A 22,224-nucleotide genomic window follows, 5' to 3' on the forward strand; every position below is an offset into this window, starting at 1 on the left:
CGTCCCATATACAAGAAAAGAGACAAAATGCTGATACAGAACTACAGAGAGAAATCTCTCCTATGTACATGCTATAAAGCGATATCAGGAATTATACTGAACAGGCTCAGCCCATACGTTGAGGAAACATTAAACACAGCATAAGCGGGGTTCAAAAAGGTAAATCAACAATCGATCAAATATTCACAACAAGACAAATATTAGATAAGAACTGGGAACACACTCATGATACCTTTTGCCTATTTACAGATCTCAATAAGGCGTATGATAGCATAGTAAGAGAGGAAATGTGGAAGACAATGGCAAAGTATGGGATTCCTGAAAAGCTGATAAAGCTAACTAAAATGTGTGTGATGGAATCAAAGTGTAGAGTGAAAGTACAGGGGGAGTTCTTGGAAGCATTTGAAGTAAAAATAGGAGTGAGACAGGGAGATGATATATCACCAACTACGTTTAATTTGGCCCTAAACAACACTCCAAGGAGAGAAACATCTGAAAGTGCAGGAGCCACCATAGCATAAAAGACAAATGCCATGGCTTTTGCAGAAGATATTGTGCTGATAGGAAAGAACATGGAAGACCTGGATAAAATGGGGACTGTGCTAATGGAAGAAGCTAAGAAAGTAGGTCTCAGTATAAATGAAAGTAAAACAAAGTTCATGGTAGAAGGAAGAAGAGCTCATTTAGAACCAAACCATCTAAAATTCGGAAATCTAACAATACAGAAGACAGACACATTCACATACCTCAGTGTCAACATCAACCAACAAAACCTTATAGAACAAGAGATAGTAACAAGAATTCAAGCTAGGGGAAGATGTCTAGGAGCTATGCACATCATCATAAGATTGAAGTTACTATCTAGGCGGGCAAAAATAAAAATATATCAGACCATCATCAAGCCAATAGTGCGCTATGCAAATGAGACATGGACTCTGACAATGAAAACAGAGAAAAAATTCATCACTTTTGAAAATAAAGTTCTGCGAAAAATATATGGACCAGTGAAAAAAAAAAATAAACAGTGGAGAATAAGGAAAAACAGAGATCTCAGACAATTATACACACTGCCTGATGTCACAGACTAAGATGGTACAGACATGTGAGGAGAAGAGGGGAGAACACGGTAATAAAGGCTGTAATGGATGGAGAAGCTGGAGGAAAGAGACCAATGGGATGGCTGAGAATGAGATGGAAAGATAATACAATGGAAGACATGCAGATACTGGATCTGGGAAATGAAGATGCAGATGACAGGAAAGTGTAGAAGGCTGGAGTGAGTGAGGCCAAGGACTGGTTGGGGATTGTGTGGCCAGTATAAGTAAGTAAGTAAAGTAAACATGAGTTAGAATATACTGACAATTAAAAAAAAAAAAGGTTTTTGCACTTATAACTGACTGGTATGCAGCCTTTAATTCTTTGCACTATACAATTCAGTGCTCTCATGTCAAATATATAATGTTTATTATTCAGAATTCAATGAATTTACCCACACGATTAGGTGCAGAGGTCCAAAATTTACAGCCAATTCTTGAGGGCAAACATGTAATACAGGCACCAATTAACTGTGCAGCCTGATCATAGGAATCAGTGTGTATAATGTGTAAGTGCAGGCACGGCCTGCAAAGTTACCGCATTATGCATTTTCACTTTGAGTGACTCATTTTTTATTTTTGTAATATAAGTGTTGACTGTTTAAGTTTAAATCACTTCTTTTACCTTCAAGTTTACCAACATAAATTTTGTTGTTTTTCTAAATGCAATTTAATACAATTATTTGATTCAAACGATCCTACTTCGAGAAGTTGTACATTCTTCTGTATGCTAACAAGTTTGCTTGCATGGCCATTACCTTCAGCAAGTATCTAAATATTTGTCTCATACATTCAAATGGCTTTTATTGCTGCAATCTATATTTATTTATCTATACTTCCACATAAAGACAAGCTGTTGTTTAGTGTTGTTATTTAAAATGTCAAAAAGTTCTTGATTGATTTACCTAAAAGTTTACATGGTACGCTAATGAATATTTTGACAGACATAGGCTGCATATTTTTTAATATATGAGATCGTTAGTTCCAAATCTCAACATGTCCTAAAAAATCAGAAATCTAGATATCACACATTCCAGAATCTTCGTAGCAGTCTTTATTATGTGGTAAACAAGTTTCGTCCGTAATTTCCACATCCCATGGATATTAAGCATTGAAATTTGCATTCTGTTCAAAAACTTTGTATTTCCACTTCATGTTTTATTGAGAATATTTATAATCAGATAACAAACATAAGTATCAAAACAATCAGTATAAACAATTCAAAAACTTCCCTCCAACAGTGCTCAATGTATGCCTTTTTGCTCATGATTGCTGGCAAAACAAAACTCAAATCATGATGGATATGCTAAGTAAGTGGTTGGCAAATAAAGCACCACCCCAATTAAAAAACATATTGGTAATTTTTCCAGTGCTTGGCCAACCTTATATGCCTCCAGATCAAGCTTTTTGTCGCATCGAGAAAAGTATTCAAAGGCAGAAAATAATTTTAAATCTGCAGGACCACATAAGATACATTTCAGAATGATCAAACTGTGATCCATCAAGATGGATTCTGTTTCTTGTTTACTTGGCTTATGCTCACTTGCTTTCATGTGTGAATTTTTTGTTTTGACGCACTCTCTCAGTTCCATGTTTTTCCCTGACTGAACTTTTGAACTTGTTCACTGTTAGGTTGACATTCTGTGTTTGATCACAAGCACCACGTATTATGATACTCCATGCTTTTCCTGTGTGGTATCAGGTATCAATACCACCATAGCGGCCTATCACAGTTGGCAATGGAATTGCAAGTTTGTGTCCAACGAAGATAGCAATCATGTGGGATCCACAGACCCAATGGAGCACCTCCAATGAGCCATGCCTCCAGTGGATCTGGACTATGAGTGCCCTCCGCTACAATGACAAAGGATGGCCGGCCAGCGACAACAACTCAGCCCACTCGCGCTTGTGGGCACTTCACTTCGACACTATAGTTCATGCTTTTGTTCATTTCTTCAGAGTATCTCATCCTAGTTGACAGTGAAACAGTTGGACTCTGTTTCTTGAAATTTGTAATGAGTACTCATACATTTGGAGAAATACAAGTTAAGTAAATCTTCTATTTACTTGCTCCCTAATCACCTCTGCTATTGTCCAGCTTTCCTACAACATTCTGAATATATTTGTGAACACTGTCATCTCAGAACACAAGATATAACAATTGGTGACAAGAAATTGCTATTTTGTGTTCATTCATTTTCATGTTAGTGTTATATTTTGACCATCATGGGCCAGCATTTCTGGAATGCTGGAGACTGTAAATGCAGGTGCGGAGGAGCAGCTGAAGCAGTAACACCAACAGTAACAATTGCAGCAACAGCAACAGCTGCTGGGCAAATGCAGAAGCTAATCCGTTTGCTGACTACAAAGCTGGTGGCTTAAGCATAGCTGGCACAGTCCCTACAGCTGGACTCATTTTTTGGTTCTGATGAGCTGCGCTGCCAAATAAGATGAATCACTGAACCTCTATAGTGAAGTGCTCTGTTGTTGTGTAGTTGTAGTTGTAGTTGTAGTTGTAGTTGTAGTAGTAGTAGTAGTAGTAGTAGTAGTATGTATGTGGTGTTGCAGAAATTGCGGTCTCTTAAAGACCCCAAAATAGTAGAATTTGCAAATGCATGTGGTTGCTGCTCACTGACACAGTACAATCAACATTTTAAGCATGCCAGGCAGTCGTATGTGGCATGGATAGCAGACTTTCAGGGGTTAGCATGTAGATGACATTTTGAGTGTAAGCAATGCAGCATACCCTATGCAAGTGTAAGCAAAGTAGCATGTCCTATGTAGACACTTTAATATGTGATTTAGGGGTGTGACTAGCACCAAACTGGGCATTACAGGCTGAGGTGTAAGCACATTTGGACTTGATGTTAGATGATGTAGCACAAACTGCAGAATCAGATGTGTTGATTTTTGCAGTGCAAAATGTGTTTTCGGAGATATGGTAGGTGGCCAAAATTGATGAGTCACAACAGGCTTTGGTGACTAAATTGTCGAGTCAGTCTGGTGAGCTTACACAAAGGGGCACGGCATTCTTCCCTTGATTGCTGGTTATTACACAACAGGAGGCAATGCCTCTGTTTCTTTGCAACTTGTCACACTTGGCATATGCCAGGACATTTAGTGTTGTGTATAAGAAATGACAGCAAGCAGCATCATGAGATTATGTTTCAGCGTTGATGATGTGAGCACATGAGAAGCTTTTCTGATGTGACCTTGCATATTTGGAAGCATAGTTGCTTGCTAGCTCTAGCCAAAATTCTTGTTTACTCGCCTTATGCTCACTTTCTTTTGTGTGTGAATGCTTTCTATTGCCATGCTCTCTTACTTTTGTGTTTTTCACTGATAATGCTTTCAGATTCTCTGCTCACTGGTTAGATTGACACTCAGTGTTTGTTCATGGTTCATGGGTGCCATGGTACAACACAATCATTCTGAGCATTTTTTTGTGTACACTGTCACTGCTCTACATGAGATATAACATAAGTAATGAAATACTTAAGGTTAACCATAATGGCATGGCAACATTGAATATGCAGAATATTTTTTTGCAGCTCAAACAATAGTCAGAATGATGGGTTTCCAAATATTTATAAAAAATGAAAAGAAGGGACTGTGAAAAAAAGTATTAGATTTAATGAAGTCTGGCCTTATAAGGGAGTAGATGGCAGCCTTAAGGTAATTTATTAATTTTTTTAAAATATAGTTTAAGCTTTGAAGTGAGGCTTCTCTTAAATGAGTGTTTTGATAAAAATAAGATGACTGTTGTTTCTTGATAATGCACTCTATGCTTGCAGTTAACAGAAACTAATAACACTCAGGGGTATCTATCTCATTGCTTCAAGCACAAAAGCAGAAAATGTTCTTTTATGTGATATTTAAAGGGAACTCTGCTTCATGTGATGTTAACTATGAGTAGCAAAAAAATTACAGAATGGCGAGCTTGGCCATTACTTGTGAGTGAACACACTAATATACAAGAATGTGATCCAAGCAGTAGTAATGTAGTGACTTTTCATTGTAAGCAGTCAGACATAACATTTGAAATTGTTCATACAAAGATGAAAATTTTCTGATGATCATCTATTGGAAGAGTGGTGGTGTGTTCTATACTGAGATATGATTGTCATCATAATTCCAATCTCAAAGAAAGCAGTTGTTGACAGGTGTGAAAATTACTGAACTATCAGTTTAATAAGTCACAGCTGCAAAATACTAACACAAATTCTTTACAGACAAAAGGAAAAACTGGTAGGAGCCACCTTGGTGAAGATCAGTTTGTAATCCGTAGAAATGTTGGAACACGTGAGGCAATACTGACCCTATGACTTATTTTAGAAGCTACATTAAGGAAAGGCAAACCTAACTTTCTAGCATTTGTAGACTTAGAGAAAGCTTTTGATAATGTTGACTGGAATACTCTCTTTCAAATTCTGTAGGTGGCAGGGTCAAATACAGGGAGCGAAAGGCTATTTACAATTTGTACAGAAACCAAATGGCAGTTATAAGAGTCAACAGGCATGGAAGGGAAGCAGTGGTTGGGAAGGAAGTGGGACAGGGTTGTAGCCTATCCCCGATGTCATTCAATCTGTATATTGAGCAAGCAGTAAAGGAAACAAAAGAAAAATTTGGAGTAGGTATTAAAATCCATGGAGATGAATAAAAAACTTTGTGGTTTGCCGATGACATTGTAATTCTGTCAGAGACAACAAAGGACCTGAAAGAGCAGTTGAACGGAATGGATTGTCTCTTGAAAGGAGGATATAAGATGAACATCAACAACAGCAAAATGAGGATAATAGAATGTAGTCAAATTAAATCAGATGATTCTGAGGGAATTAGATTCGGCATTGAGACTCTGAAAGTAGCAGATGAGTTTTGCTGTTTGGGGAGCAAAATAACTGATGATGGTCGAAGTAGAGAGGATATAAAATGTAGACTGGCAATGGCAAGGAAAGTGTTTCTGAAGAAGAAAAATTTGTTAACATCAAGTATAGATTTAAGTGTCAGAAAGTCTTTTCTGAAAGTATTTGTATGGATTGTAGCCGTGTATGGAAGTGAAACATGGGCGAGAATTAGTTTAGACAAGAAGAGAACAGAAGCTTTCAAAAGGTGGTGCTACAGAAGAATGCTGAAGATGAGGTGGGTAGATCATGTAACTAATGAGGAAGTACTGAATAGAATTGGGAAGAAGAGGAAAGTATGGCACAACTTGACTAGAAGAAGGGATCAGTTGGTAGGACATGTTCTGAGGCATCAAGAGATCACGAATTTAGTACTGAAGGGCAGCATGGAGGGTAAAAATTATAGAGGGAGACCAATAGAAGAATACACTAAGTAGATTCAGAAGGATGTAGGTTGTAGCAGTTACTTGGAGATGAAGAAGCTTGCACAGGATAGAGTAACATGGAGAGCTGCATCAAATCAGTCTCTGGACTGTGAATTACATAATGTCAATGCACATGGATTTTAAAGAATTGACCTTTCACAAAATACTAATTTTATTGTAGAACCTTCACAGAATGACAAGACTTTAGCTCACCATATTGAAGAAGCAGTATCAGCACAGCCAATGCTTCCGGTAGCTCAGACTTGTGGTAGAGTAGGTAGGAGATAGCACCCGTCGCTCTGTACTCTAGTCCTAGCGTCTCACTTTCGCATTCAATGAACTTCTGTAGCATATATGGATTGTCTTTCATCCATTCCAACAGTAGTTCAATCGATTTCACTCTGCAACACATGAAAATGTCCATTCCTGTTCAAGAACTGCATTGTACTCAATACTCAAATGTTATACATAAAAAATAAAAACAGATGGTGGTGGGCCAATTAATTGACTCCAGCATTTCATAATTATCATGTTCAACTGTTAGCCTAATATTAATTCCATCATGTAGAACACAATCTTCTACAGGTCAAAACCTACTGGCGGACAAATTTCTAGAAAATTCACAATGGATGACTGAAATACGGTATCAAAGTGTTATTCAGTCTAGTTAGATAGTGGTCACTTTTCTCTTTCTGTTACATAATCTGCTCAATTAATTTCCCAATGACAAATGATACTAGTGTCTCAGACAGTCAGCAATGATAACAAATTTGTGAAGAAAATTACACACATAAAAAATTTATTTCTGTGTGTTTGCATTAAATATCACTCACAAAAGATTAAAAAATGCTACACAACTGGTATTTTGTCACTGTGCATCTTAGACAAAAGTCACAAAGTGTGCAACGAACTGATATTTTGGTTTGGGTGGTGAGCTGGCAATCATTCTTTAGATGTGCAATTTCAACACTGTGTTGGTGTAATGGATCAGTAACTCTATGTATTACTTATTTAATTTTCTGTCACAGTTGCTAAATCTTTAAATGCCCAATTTTGAACATATGCGTTGATTTTGAAACCATTTCCTGCATCTCTAATATTTGAATGTAACATAATTCAAGTGAAACATTCAAAAGACTTGTTCATACACCAGACCAACATCACAAATGATGTAGTTCTCATATTAACATAAAAGCTGAAACAATGTATTTACATCCCACTGACAAAGCTGCCAGGACATACCTAAAATCTGCTTATGTTAAATGTCACACTGTGTGAGTATATACAAATGTGTATCTGTCATTAACATATATAACTGTTGTCATAGTCGACTCAAGTGAGAACAACTTTCTATACCTGTCAATGATTTAAAGTAAAATTACTACCATAGTGGCATATGTATGTATTCAATGTTCTTTTTATAAGAAACAGACAAAAAGAAACATAAAAATGAATCTCAATGCAAGACTGTACACAATGTGAAATGGCTGCTTTGTTGCAGCTTTAGGAGCGTTAAGTATTTGAAATGGCCTCTTTTAACAAAAATTGACAAAACACTATTCTTCAAAATTAAACTGAATCTCCAGCACAATTTCAGCAGTTACAGTGAAATTGTGTTTAATCCCACAATAAAAAGGGTTCTGTGGACCTTTTATGTCATCATAAATACTGTTATTATGACAAAATCAGTTCCTTCATCAGTTTCATTATACTGACAGTATCTAAAACCAGACAACTCATCAAAATATGTCTTAATGTAACATTACTGTTTGAGATGCATTAGGGAATAAACAATACACTTATATGCATGATAGTGTTTGATAATATAACTCTTATTGCCACAATATAGTATTTTTCACTATTATAAATACTCATCTGAGAATGAAAAACATATACCAATGTAAAAAGTCACAGATCAATTTTCAACATTTTAAAGGACATTTTGAACATCACACAAGTCACTGTCTTTAGGTCAGCAACTCTTCAGATCCAGACAAAAAGCTCGCTGAACTAAAATAGCAGTGGTAATGTTGCAGTAGTGTCTGGTCAATCCACATTACTTCCTTAGCCATCTAATCACATTGTATGGGTACCGGGTGAATCACTACAACTATATGATAAAGAATCTAAAAAACCAATGGTAACATTTAAGTTCATTCCGATCGAAAAACTGAAGACCCAACATTCATTATGCAAGGTGATGCTCAGTGACCTTTTGGGAGTGCCGAGGTGTGATGCTAATAGATTATGCACATGAAGAACAAAACCACCAGAGATGAAGAAACGTTGCACTTACAGAATTATGATAAGGTGAGTTTTGAGTTTGAACATTCCTGAATAGTCAAAATGTAGATTTCACCAACACAGGTCTCCTCCAGGTGATCTATCCTTGGGAAACCTGTGTCGTACTGCAGGGTGACTATAAAGAGCAAGAAAAACTGCCAATGTTTCATGGCCACAGCTTCATTTTTTCAATGTGATAATTAAAACTTAAAGACAACCACTGGTATTTCGACTAAAGTAACCTTACAGGCTACAGTCCAACTGCACTTACAGTTGCCATTTGAAGCTTAAATGACTTATTCATATCACTATTGCTGATATAGAGCTTATCATGTGACTGTTCTGCTGATTCCACTGTGAGTAGTATTTGATCTGGCATTTAAGTTGCTCAGACAGCAAGTAATCTTATTCCTTAGTGCTAAAATACAAATATTTAACAATGTAAAATAAAGGCTAGTTATATCAATGTAGAATCACAAATTTGATAAAAACTTACTGCATGCTATCAACTGCCAACATTATCGGACTAATACTTGAGCATGCTGCCACTATTTTCAAATCTGTCACAGGTATAAGGCATTCAACAAGTCTGCAAAAGAAAGCATTAATAAATGCAAACAAATGCTGATTCTGGAGTTATTTCTAATGTCTCTCATTCATCCAGCTGCATAAAACAAGTTTATAAATGAACAAAAAAGATATTCAGAAAATTTTTCACATCATAAATAATTTTAAATATACACAGAAAATACCTAAAAAGATAAAAATACAATGAAAGAGCCAATGAACTAATGGTTGTGAGCATAAAAGCTGTGAGGTGAGATTAGAACGGCAGTTTCCCTCTGCAGAGCACGTGGCTGGCGGTTGCTAGGGGGCCGTGGCGAGTGGCTAGCATTATGCAGCCTTGGAAAACCCTGAGTCGACACTAGGCAAGGGTGCATAGGGTCGTGTTTGCATGCTTGGAGAAATTTATATGCCAGAGGAAAGTTGATAAAAACAAAACTAATAGTGACACGGAGTTGTGAGTTGGCACTCATGAACAGAAAAATATGTAAAGCTAAATTATCTAGATGCACCACAAAAATATATAACAGTTTAAAAGTTATTGTCATCTAAAAAAATTGGGGAGGGGGGCAGATACATGAAATTGGACCTTAAATCGTTATTGCCCAGAAATTTTCCATATTTTTGAATGTATCATGTGTGTTTTTGTGTTTAGTTTTAGAACATTCATAATTTTGTCAAACATTGATTTGAGTTAGACAGCTATTTCGAGGGTGCACAGGGTGGCCATCTTTGTGGACAGTTGAGTTTGAGCGAGGCTAAGAGCCAGACGTGTTGCCCGTTTGGTGGTAGTAGTGGGTTGGTAGCCACATTCGAGACAAGTATGTACATAGTGACATTCAAAAACAATCAAGTTGAGCGCAATATAGTGGTTTAGGACAGCAGACAAGAGTGCATTTTGTGAACAGTGAACAGGCTGTTGAGTGCAGTGATTACAACATATGAATTATATAGTGAAGTGTTGAGGCATCAGTTATTAATGGGCCCCCCTATTGTAAGAGCCCCTCAGACTGATTTTTAAGTGTTTAGTGAATATACTGAAGAAAAATAAACTATGTGTTCAAATTATATATCAACATGAGTGACTCAATATTTTAAATTTCACCGCAATACCTGCCTGCATTGTTTTATTATATTTTATTTCAGCTTAAAAATTGAGTTTACAACAGGTGTGAGATGGCACCATAAGATGAAAAACATAGCCAAACATCGAGACCAGCCACATCTCTGGGGCACTCAATTAAGCTGAGTGTAACAAATATATATTTTTTTGTGCCACAGCATGTGGGAGCTCAAGCCAAACTATTCAAACTCCAATGCCCAGTACCATCGAAGTATGGGGTTTCTTGTCCGGGATTGTCTTAACTGAATAGGCTCATAGGCAGTGCAGGATTGTGTTTGAAAGTGAAGAAGACTGGGAGAAATGTGTTGCCAATCGCCAAGCAGTACACTGAGTCCGACGTTGACCATCAAAGCGGGAGTTGAAGTGCCGCTGGCTGCCAAACATCAATGCACTGACTTTTCCACTGCACTCCAGAGCTGGGGGACACTTCTGCCACTAACTTGCAAGCCATTCCACGTCACACCACACCTCACCGCATGGCAGTCTACAGAATTGGGCAGTAGTTGTCATACAGCAGCAGTCTCAACAAAGGTAAGTGTTGGCAGCAGGCACATTACTTTCTCAGTTCTCTATCTCACAGCCAGTTTAGTTATGGAGTCCGAATTTAGCAAGATGATGATTCAGAAGTCAGCTAGTGATACTGAGTTTGCAGGGAGAGGGAGTGAGCTTCAGAACCCACACGGACAGGGGGAAGAAGCAGAAGCTAATGTAGTAGCGGGCAAAAATCAGAGAATGAAATGATCAATTGGGGGATTTATCAGAAAAATTGGAGGAGGTAGAAGGAAATTTGAATGCTAAGATCGATGCAGTTGCTGTTGAATTAAGGGGTGGAATTTATTCAGGCAAGCAGTTGTGTGACACAAGGATGAGACAAGGCTAGCTTGGATTGGTGTGGATCGGAAGATTGTGGCTAGTTGTGATAAAACCAGAGCTTTATTATTAGGTCAACTGGCAGAGACAGCTGGCAATCTAAGAAAGGAAATTAAAAATGTGGCTGCTGTTACTGTAAGGAGTAATGCAGAAAATGACAAAGTTAACAGTAGATTAAGTAATGTAGAATTATGTGGGGCTAATGGAAGTATGTGGTGGCCTATGCTACAAGTACCCAGTGGCAAGACTTTTTCAGGTGAAAGCAAGTACCATGCTGTAGGTTTTCTGGCAGCATGCAAGGATTATTTTATTGGTGGTATGACTGACAACAGAAAAATTAAACTGGTAAAAAGATTGTTGGAGGGTTCTGCTCAGACATGGGCAAATCAGTGTAGTGAACAATTTAAATCATATGGTATATTTGAACAGATGTTTCTAAATAGGCATTGCAGCCAAGCAAAACAATGCAGATTACAGAATGATTTTTTGAATGGGCCAGTTTACAGAGCGGGTAGGCAAACTATGAGAGAATTTTGTCAGGAGGAATTATAAAAGTTGGTGCATTTGGATAGGCCATTGGAAATTTTGACTGAGATTTCTACTCTACGGAGAAGGTTACCCAAAAATGTACTGTGGGAACTGATGAATTATCCAACAGAATCTACAGAAAATTTCTTGGATGTTATTGAGAGGATGGACCAGGCAAAGTGCTACAAGCCAAACTGTGGGGTAATAATTCAGGGAATAATGGAGAGAGAAGAAATAATGTGAGTTGGGGTAATAACAACCATGATTCAAGCAGGTAAGGAAAACAAAGATTTAATGATGATGTCAGGTACCAGAGAGGTGCATGGGGAAATGGAAACAGGAGTGATCAATGGCCAACACTACACTTTGGTGTAGTGAGACTCATATTCATACTACTGAAGTTATTTGGAATGCTAGTTACAAATGTATCATTTTGTATACAGCCCTTGTTATGTATTACACCATGATCTTCGACAGATTCCATTAGCATAGTGGTATTATTTCCAAATGTCTAGTGAGAAAACTGATGATGATAATATTTTAGAAATCACAGGAATATACATCAGTGGCAATGAAATTTTCAGTCAGGCCTGGAGGTGGGCTCCGATAGCCACAAAAAGCAAGTAATCTAAGACTGAGTCCTGGTCTGGCACAAATTTTAAATTGTCACTGCTTATTCTGAACATATTTATCCTGAAATGGCTGCAGAATGTGAACTACATATTCATGAAGCAAACCTCGTTAACAGATTAAATATTTTCTTCATGAACTTATATGCAGGAATCTTATTACAAGTTACAGATCAAATAGATGCTGCAGTGTTCCCCTTTCATATTTTTCACATGAAATATCTTCACCATAAAATAAAATCAATGGAAAATACAGGATTGAATGTAACAATATAATGAAATTAGACAACAGCAACAGGGCATTATGGGAGAGGCAACTGGGTGGGGATAAGGAGGAGGCTGGGGTGGGGAGGGGGAGAGATAGCTGGGTCGGGTTGGGATCGGTAAGGTGCTGCTGGGAGCATGCAGGGATGTGGAGAGTGGGGCAACTAGGTGCAGTCGGGAGGTTAGACAGAGGGCGGGGGAGGGGGGGGGGGGGGTAGGGGTTGCGGAAAATGAGGGAAGTAAAAAGACAGGGTGCATTGGTGGAATAGAGGGCTATGTAGAGCTGGAAGGGGAACATGGAAGGGGTAGATCAGTAAGGACAATGACTAACGAAGGTTGGGACCAAGAGGGTTACGGCAACATACAACATACTGCAGGGAGAATTCCCACCTGTGCAGTTCGAGAAGGTTGGTGTTGGTGGAACGGATCCAGATGTCACAGGCTGTGAAGCAGTCATTGAAATGAAGGACGCTTTGTTGGGCAGCATGCTCAGCAACAGTGTGAGCCAGTTGCTTTTTGGCCACAATTTATTGGTGGTCATTGATGTGACCAAACAACTTGTTGGTTGTCATGCCCATGTAGAACACAGCGGAGTGGTTCCAGCTTAGCATGTGGATCATATGATTGGTTTCACAAGTAAACCTGCCTTGGATGGGATAGGGGATGTTTGTGACAAGACTGGAGAACATGGTGGTGGGAGGATGTATGGGGCAGGTATTGCATCTATGTCTACACAGGATAAAAGCCATGAGACACGAGGTTGGGATCAGGGGCTGTGTAGGGACAGACGAGGAAGGACATTTCTCATTTCAGGGCACAACGAGAGATAGTTGAAACCCTGGCAGGGAATGTAATTCAGTTGCTCTGGTCCTGGGTGGTACTGTGCCACGAGGGGAAAGCTCTTTTGTGGCCAGATGGTGGAGCTTTCAGAGGTTTTAGGTGACTGGAAAGATAAGGAATGGGAGATCTCTTTTTGCACAAAGTTGGGAGAGTAATTATGATTTGTAAAGGCCTCAGTGAGACTCTTGGTATATTTTGAGAGGACTTTTCTGGTGTTGCTGGTGGTTGGTCGGTTTGATATGGACAGATGTACTGGTATAGCCATCTTTGAGATGGAAGTAACGTCAGGAAAGGCAGCTTGATTGGTAGAATAGGATCAGGTGAAGTGAATGGGGGAGATGGAATCGAGGTTCTGGAGGAATGTGGATAGGGTGTCCTCACCCTCAATCCAGATCACAAAGATGTCATCCATGAATCTGAACCAGGTGAAGGTTTTGGGATTCCGGGTGTTTAGGAAGGATTCCTCTAGCTGGCCAATAAATAGGTAGGCACAACATTGTGCCATATGGGTGACCATAACTGCACCCTGGATCTGTTTGTAGGTAATGCCTTTAAAGGAGAAGTAATTGTGGATGAGGATGTAGCTGGTCATGGTGACTACGAAGGTGGCGGTAGGTTTGGAATCCATTGGTCATGGGAAAGGTAGTGTTCAATAGCGGTAAGGCGAGGGGTATTAGGGATGTTAGTGTAAAGGGAGGTGGCATCAATAGTGATGAGCAGGGCATCATGTGGTAAAGGGACAGGAACTATGGGGAGTCGGTGGAGGAATGGTTGGTATCTTTTATGTAGGAGGGTAGGTTGTAGGTAATTGTCTGAATGGATTGGTCTATGAGAGCAGAGATGCTCTCAGTGGGGGCACAGTAACAGGCCACAATGAGGTGTCAAGGGTGATTGGGTTTATGGACTTCAGGAAGCATGTTGAAGGTATGAGTGTGGGGAATGGGAGGAGTGAGGAGAGAGATGGACTCTGGGGAGAAGTCCTGAGATGGGCTAAGGATTTGAGTAGAGACTGGAGATCCTGCTGGATTTCTGGAATGGGGTCACTGTGGTACTTTTTGTAGGTGGATGAATCTGACAGTTGGCAGAGTCCTTCTGTCAGGTAATCCTTGTGATCTAAAACAACAGTGATGGAGCCTTTGTCAGCACGTATGATTATAATGTCAGGATCAGTTTTTAGGTGGTGGATTGCAGATATTTCTGTGGATGTAAGGTTGGTTTGCGTGTTGAGGCATTTGGGGAATAATCGTGAAGCAAAGGCTGAGATTAAGACATTCAGGAAACTTAACAGGGGGTGATTTGGGGGCAGTGGAGGTGGATCCTGATTGGATGGAGGAGTGAACTGAGTCAGGCAGTGTTCATTGGTCTTTGGTTGAGTATTATCGGTATGGTTGGTGGCGAAAAAGATATCCGTACATTACTTCAATGCAGCTGTACATATGGACTAAATTACAAAGAGGACTAATTCATCAATTACAACTTGAGCTTGATCTTAAATTCTTCCATTAAGTTAGGGTAGGTAATGAACTTTTCTACTTATACTAAATTACACTAGTCTTCCTTTAAAAATGTATATACCCAACTGTATCATTTAACAGATTCAAAACAGTACAAAATTCATCTGTTCTAAACGCACACCAATTATAGCTAGCACACTACAGAAAATCATACAATCATCCAGAAAATCTTACATGCTGTTCATATACTTCAGAATGTAACTTCAATGTTAAACTAGAAACTGCAAACTGAATTTGAAAATGTTGTCATTTATTTCTACTTCTCTTGATTTCATTTATTTCTACTTCTCTTGATGTGGGTCAATTATGTGTTGCTCTGACTTGGTATCTGTTACCCTTAACTTTGCATTTGTCTCAACACTGGCTCACTCAACCTAAACACTTTGAGCACCTAAAATTGCATTTAATTCCACCTTTAACTCACTTTCTTGGACTCTGTACTTAAGTTTGCTTTTAACTGTTTGCTAAAACTTTTAAACAAATTTATTAAGTGTTCCTCCATGACTCTCATCAGCACTGACAGAGTTTAAAATTACAGTGGAGACTCCATTAACCAGACTAATCATTGTAAGTAATTCAGATAATAAAAAACCTGGATAACTGTATGTATCAAGAAAATCAATTTTTCTGCAATTACCTCTAGAAACATTATTTATGTTGCCAAAGTATAGTTATCTTTTTGGCCATTGTCAAATGGTTACTTTTCTAGGATTACTACATAATGTTAGGTGTTTATTTGAAACAACAAAAACAAATTAAACTTATTAAAATCACCAAAAATCAATGTTTATGAAGAGATTAGAGACATTTTTCATAAGTGTGTACATATTTTCCAGAAGGCACTAAAATACTGAAACCTTAGTTACAAAATACTGAACAAAAGTCACATAGGGCAGTCAAAGTAGTTTAGTTTTGTTTAAAACACACTGAAAAAAAAATCACAACACAAAAAAAAGACTTACTGCAAAGCGATGATATTTTGGGAATACATTTGTCTAGGCAACATATTCTGGTGATTAACATTACAAGTTCACAGGTTAATTTAAGAGCGAGATAAGCCATTGCAAATTTGAAATGCTGGTACATTAATAACCAGTGTAATTGTCAGAAAATTGAATGCAAGCATGCATATGTGCATGCATTGTGTTGTATAGGTGCCAGACGACAGTTTGCGTGATGGAGTGCCATGTCTGTGCACTTGGTCAGTCAATACAGGGACGGTTAATGCTGTTTGTGAATGATGCTGGAATAGTCATCTGATGATGTCGCATCTGTGCTTGAAATAGAGACAGATCTGGTGATTAAGCAGGACAAGGCAATATGTTGACACCCTGTAGAATATGTTGGGTTACAACAGCGGTATAAGGTGGGTGTCATCCCATTGGAAAACACCCCCTGAAATGCTGTTCATCAATGGCACCACAACAGGTCTAATCACCAGATTGACATACAACTTTGCAGTCGGAGATCGTGGGATAACCATGACAGTGCTCCTGCTGTCATACAAAATTGTACCCCAATCCACAACTCCAGGTGTAGGTCCCATGCGTTTAGCATGCAGAAAGGGTAGTTGCAGGTCCTCAACTGGTCCCCTCCTAACCAACCCAAGGACATCACTGGCACCGAGGCAGAATCAGCTTTCATCAGAAAATACAACAGACCTCCACCCTGCCCTCCAATTACTTCTCACTTGACCCCACTGAAGTTGCTAATGGCAGTGGTTTGTGAGTGTACTGAGATACCACACAAGAAGAGATTGCAACAGTTGGTACTAGAGATACAATAGGTGTCCGTCTGCAGCAGGAACATCGCTGCATGCAAACCAATCACGCTGCCTGTGAGAATCACACTCACTGTAGTGGCACCATCACTGGGAAGAGAGACGAGTGTCTGAGTAACCATGCACAAGCAGAAGTTGTGAGTTGCAAGTTGTCAGTAACTTCGAGTCTTGCTAGGGAGTTCTGGAGAACATTAGTCATGTCTTCGAATCTTCGAGTCTGACAGAAACAGTGGCCAACAGGCAGTGGTTAGCCTTCAGTAGAAACACAACAGTGCATAGAATTATCATGTATGGAGAGAAACCACCTGCCTAGATATTCAACTAAGCACTGTTAGTTTGGAACTGTTGTCTGAATACCACATCAAGACAGAAAATCAGCTTTCTTCCAACTTTAGTTCCGAGAACATTATTTAGTTTTTGTTCATGGAACTGTAGCCAATGCAGGACAGGTAGGCTAAACCTGCATTCTACAAATGCTGTAGCCCCAAGTCCACAACAGTTTAAGGTTAGTGGAATCCACGCTACAGGGTGTCTGGATTGGGACATAAGTTGGACTTCCCTCATCACAGTGCCATGTGGCTTTCCAGAGCCTGGTCTTCTTGGGACCATACATTTCCATGACCACAACTGCCAACAATCATGCACAGTGAAGGAACATCCAGCTGTTACACGATCTCGCTCAAACTTAGTGAGGCACTGATAATGGCACCATTATCAGCCAACATCAGTTCACCACATTCCATCTCAAAGATAACTAGCTCTCACAACCATTACAGTGTGTATTCAAAGAGAATCTGATTCGTATCCTCATAATTGTGCTACTAGCACCACTTGAATGTGAAAGTTGTGCAATCTGAAGAGACATCATTTTTCAGATGTAGAAACATGCTTACCAACTTTCGTTTATGACATACAATTCCTCCTTTTTTCCATCAATATATTTGGTATTTTCCCTTTGTAAAAAAAATCTCTCTCTTCATTGCTGCTACATCATGAGTTCATTTTAACTGTATAAATTCACAGTATCAAACCTGTTTGTTTTTTGAACTATTTGAAAGCTGTTTCCAGGACTTTAAATGATTCCGCATGAGATGGTCCTGCATCATTTCCTGTGTCATTGTTTTCTTCTGTTTCATTGTCTTTCACTTCCTGCTGTTCATTTGCCTGCAACATGTTTCCAACAGATTTGTCATCTGACATGATCTGAATTTTGGTCAGTACTGTCACAAGCAAGCTGCTCTTTCATATTATTGGCTCACATTCCTGATACATTTGTACATTTGTCCTCCAAAAAAGAATCATCCATATCAGTTATTGAATTTTCATGCTCCCACTGTAGTATTCTGTTCCAAGCTTTGTTCAAGGCCTTCCTTTAAACCAAATCCCATACATCTACAGCTGTGTAACAACGCACCTTGAAATTAATTTGCCTGAAAAATGACTAAACAATTTCTCTTATTTTTATCAATGATAAGAATCTACATAAAATTTGTTATCTATAAAGCTTTTTTAATGTTTCAGTAACACACTGATCCAATGGTTGTAATAGGAATGTCACATTAGCAGGCAAAACTTTTACTTTAAAACTTCAATTTTCTCTCTTCAACAGTTCTTCTGAAGGTTGGGTTGGGGCATTATCCAGCAGAAATAAGAGATTTCCTTGTTTAACAATTTTGTTTTGAAACTTTATAACCTCATACTGGCTAATGAATATTTCAGCATTCATCCACGCACTTTTTTTGTTTTTTATGAAATTAGGGAACGCTGATATTTTTTAAGCATCTGGGGTTTTTGGATTTTCCGATGAGCAGAAAAGGAATTTTATGGGTCCTGGTAGCACCTGCGCAAACTAATATTATTCGCTCTATACTAGTTTTATATCCTGTAGATGTCAAAGATTTTGATGGTAATGATTTCCAGTTTAATCCAGTTTCATCAGTTTTATGTAAACTGAAGGTGAAATTTGGAGGGGGGGGGGGAGGGGGGGGAGGGGGGGCGAGAGGGAGGAAAGGGAAGGAAATATTGATATCAGCTGCATTGGTACATTATGTAGAGCCAGTGGCAATGTGTAAAAATGAGTGCCAGACCAGGACTTGAGCCTGCTTACTAGGCAGTTACATTCACTACTGTGCCATACAAACACAGTGTTAATCACAAATGTGTGGGCTATCGCAACACATTCCCAGCCAACTCACATTACCACTGAATGCCACCTATCCATAGTCCCCATCCATATCCTGCATGCTCGCTAATTTTAGAATCCCACTTGACACCCAATGAAATGAGCATCTGTACTGACGACTGTGGATTCACTGCCCATAGAGGCAAATTAATCATATGAATGTGTGGTGTCTATAACCCAATCAGTACCTTGATGCACAATGAATCCACAATCCTCAGCAGGAATCTAAAATTAGTTAGAATGGAAGACCGGACAGAGACTGCAGATACGTGATGCTTGGTGGGAATGTGAGTCAGCCATGCAGCATACTGAGATAGTCCTTGCACCTGCGATAAAAACTGTGTCTGGGTGGCACAGTGGTTAATGCAACTGCCTAGTTAGTAGGAGATCCTGGGTCCGCGTCGAGGTCCAGCACAGAATTTTAGTCATCTTTACAAAAATTTGATGCATCTACATCAGCCAATATTTTTTTCACCTTGTATTTCCAATTTATGAATTCCATTACAAGATTGAATTCTTTAAAACCATCCATTACTTACCACAAATGATTCATCACCTTCTTCTTCTTCTTCTTCTTCTTCTTCTTCTTTTTCTTTTTAACCTGTAACGCCTTCACAGAGAAAAGGAGATTGGTTGGCCAGTTGATCATCATTTTTCGGTATTCTATTTATGTGATAACACCACTTTCTTGTGCTCTGACTTTTTAAGTGCAGATGTGAAGTGACACAGTGGTATAGTGATTAGCAGCTAACTAACTCAAACAATAATGAAACGAGTGGGGCAGGCGAGATCACATGGGGTGCACGCCAAGTAGTGCCAGCAGAATATATTCGTGCATGCACAGACTGGACTACAAAGATATTTGCTTACTGTTGACAATACGGATGATTGCAAATACAATAACTGAGGTCTGGATAAAAAAGTCTCCACTGTGTTATTCTCATAGTAACAACTGTCACAGATGGCTAGGAACTCCATTGAAACAAACTTTTTTTAAATAAAATACATTTAAATTACCCCATAAAACACACTACAAATAAAAATAAATAAATAAAATTCAGTTTGACTTCAACACAGATCAACCAAGCTGCTTGTGTGGCCCGCAGCATCACAACAATGACAGGAAACCTGGGTTGCTGACGGTAGGTGTCCAGCTTATATTGTTATGGCTGTGCCATAGCTTGGACCAAATGAAATAGTCCTGGCCCTTTATAATCTCAACCACCAATCTTCCAAGTCACAGACTTCATAAATTCTTCAGAGTTGCAACTGTTGTTGGTTAACTTGGTAATAATTCATCAAAAAAGTATTTCTTCTCACCTCTCTTAATCTCTTCAGATGTAACTACTACTTTAATTCGTTGTAACTTCCTGCTGTGACATCATTGCTCATGACAACAATGATAATCGTTGATAAATCTTTAATTAAATTGCAATTTCTCTTATGCCCCACTTCACCAGTTTCCTTTTCCTTAATTTTTATCTATTTCTGACACATAATTAATTCAGGTCCTGTCGCCACGGTTGCCAGAATGCAAAATTCCCCTTTCAATATATGTGCACTCAGATAAAAATTTATCGTTATCTTCATATTAAGAGCTGCTGCACTTGCACTTTCACTTTTTTCTTGGGTGATGCCACAGCAGCTTGGATGAACTTTGTTACCACTGCAGTTGTTCTGATGCTGAAATCTAATACAATTCATCAATTTGCAACTTTTTACTGAAGGAATACAAAAGATTAATACTTTTAACAACTGCTTGAAATATTACTACTTTTAACAACTGCTTATATTGTGTCCCAATGCACAGTCACTTACTGTATTAAAACATTTTGTAATAGGGAACATCACTCACATGTAGAGTTTGGGATCATGCATCAGACTAATTATATTTCTGACAGATCTCTATACACCTTCTGTTCTGCTGTGACATCATCACAGTGCAGTCCTTACTTTGTGGTACACCACACAAACACTGTAATTGCGGTCCCACTTTGAAGATTCGTGGTGTCCATCTGTATAAACGTTACAAGCAAAACAGATGACAATAAAACCTACAAAGAGCTTTCCATTCTTAACTGTTTGATTATTATATGGTTTCAACTATCATGACCATGATTCATCAGCCATGTAGACATAGGGTAATATATCACTCTGCCGGAGTGATATGTTACACAGTAATATACCTGTTAAAGTTTGAATCTAGAAAGTAGAATTACCATCAATAGATATTGTAGGGTGTGTTGATTGAGAGAGGAATGGGAAGAAGAGAAGGAAGTACAAAATAACAAGAAAATATTTTATGCATTCTGTAAAATGACAAAATTAAAGTCACTTTAAATGTTTGAAAGTACTAAAACATAGTATACCAGAGAAATAAGAGTAAATATAAGTAAGCTGAACAGTTGTAGATAAAAAATTCTCTATAACCTAAAAGTATAATATCTTGAAAAGTAAGTTAAAAATGCAGGACACTAGTTGATATCTGTGTAAACTTCAGGCCTCTGAAAATAAATTGAGCTGACACACTTATGCCAAAAGATAAACTGTGCACTCATGTACTGCATTGGCTACAAATCCTTTCTATTAAAAGTCATGACTGGTTTCGCAGCACTAGAAGACACATCCTCAGGGAATATAAGATTTTTTTTAACAGGTCATCATGAAGGTAACTGCCTTAGAGCCACTCCCCATCACTTGTATCATGTTGTAAACAAACAGCACACTAAATGCGGTAGTCCTTATTTAAAACAAAGGGGGTAGCAGAACCACACCACAGGCAAAGCAGTCAGTACTGTCTTGCCTGTTGCTGCTCAACAACCTGCCTGCTTGTGATATGGTTCTTCTACCCCCTTCGTTCTAAATAACCGCTATTGTAGTGCCTTGCCTGCTGCTGCTCAACCACCTTCCTGCTTGGGGCATGGTTCTGCTACCCCCTTAGTTTTAAAAATGGACTATTGCTTTTAGGATGCTATTTGTTTACAACTTGGCACAAATGATGAGGAGTGGCTCTAAGGCAGTTACCTCTCTGAGATGACCTACTAAAAAGAATCTTTATCACCTGAGGATGCGTCTTAGTGGTGTGAAACTGGTCATTACTTTAATAAACAGTATTCTACAGCCAACAAGGATTGTTTGTTTGAAAATGTGGAAGTTTGGCTGCAGTTGCTTGCAATTAAAATAACATGTTCATACAAAGTGGGCCTGCCTAGGATGGGACAGGACAG

The 22,224-nt window shown here is 38.7% G+C and overlaps 1 protein-coding gene across 5 annotated transcripts in view; it reads right to left on the bottom strand.

Moving 5' to 3' along the window:
- Positions 1 to 22,224, bottom strand: part of LOC126196030 (ankyrin repeat and SOCS box protein 3-like) — a 293,727-nt gene that overhangs the window by 154,880 nt on the left and 116,623 nt on the right. For all 5 annotated transcript variants that reach the window (XM_049934536.1, XM_049934535.1, XM_049934538.1 and 2 more), the window contains 2 exons: positions 9,200 to 9,292; positions 6,634 to 6,821 (listed from right to left, as the gene is read on the bottom strand). In XM_049934536.1, the coding sequence (XP_049790493.1) occupies positions 6,634 to 6,821; positions 9,200 to 9,292 (281 nt within the window). The remainder of the gene's footprint in view (positions 1 to 6,633; positions 6,822 to 9,199; positions 9,293 to 22,224) is intronic.

The sequence above is a fragment of the Schistocerca nitens genome, chromosome 1 (genome assembly GCF_023898315.1).
Source record: "Schistocerca nitens isolate TAMUIC-IGC-003100 chromosome 1, iqSchNite1.1, whole genome shotgun sequence".
In the NCBI taxonomy this organism is placed as follows: domain Eukaryota; kingdom Metazoa; phylum Arthropoda; class Insecta; order Orthoptera; family Acrididae; genus Schistocerca; species Schistocerca nitens.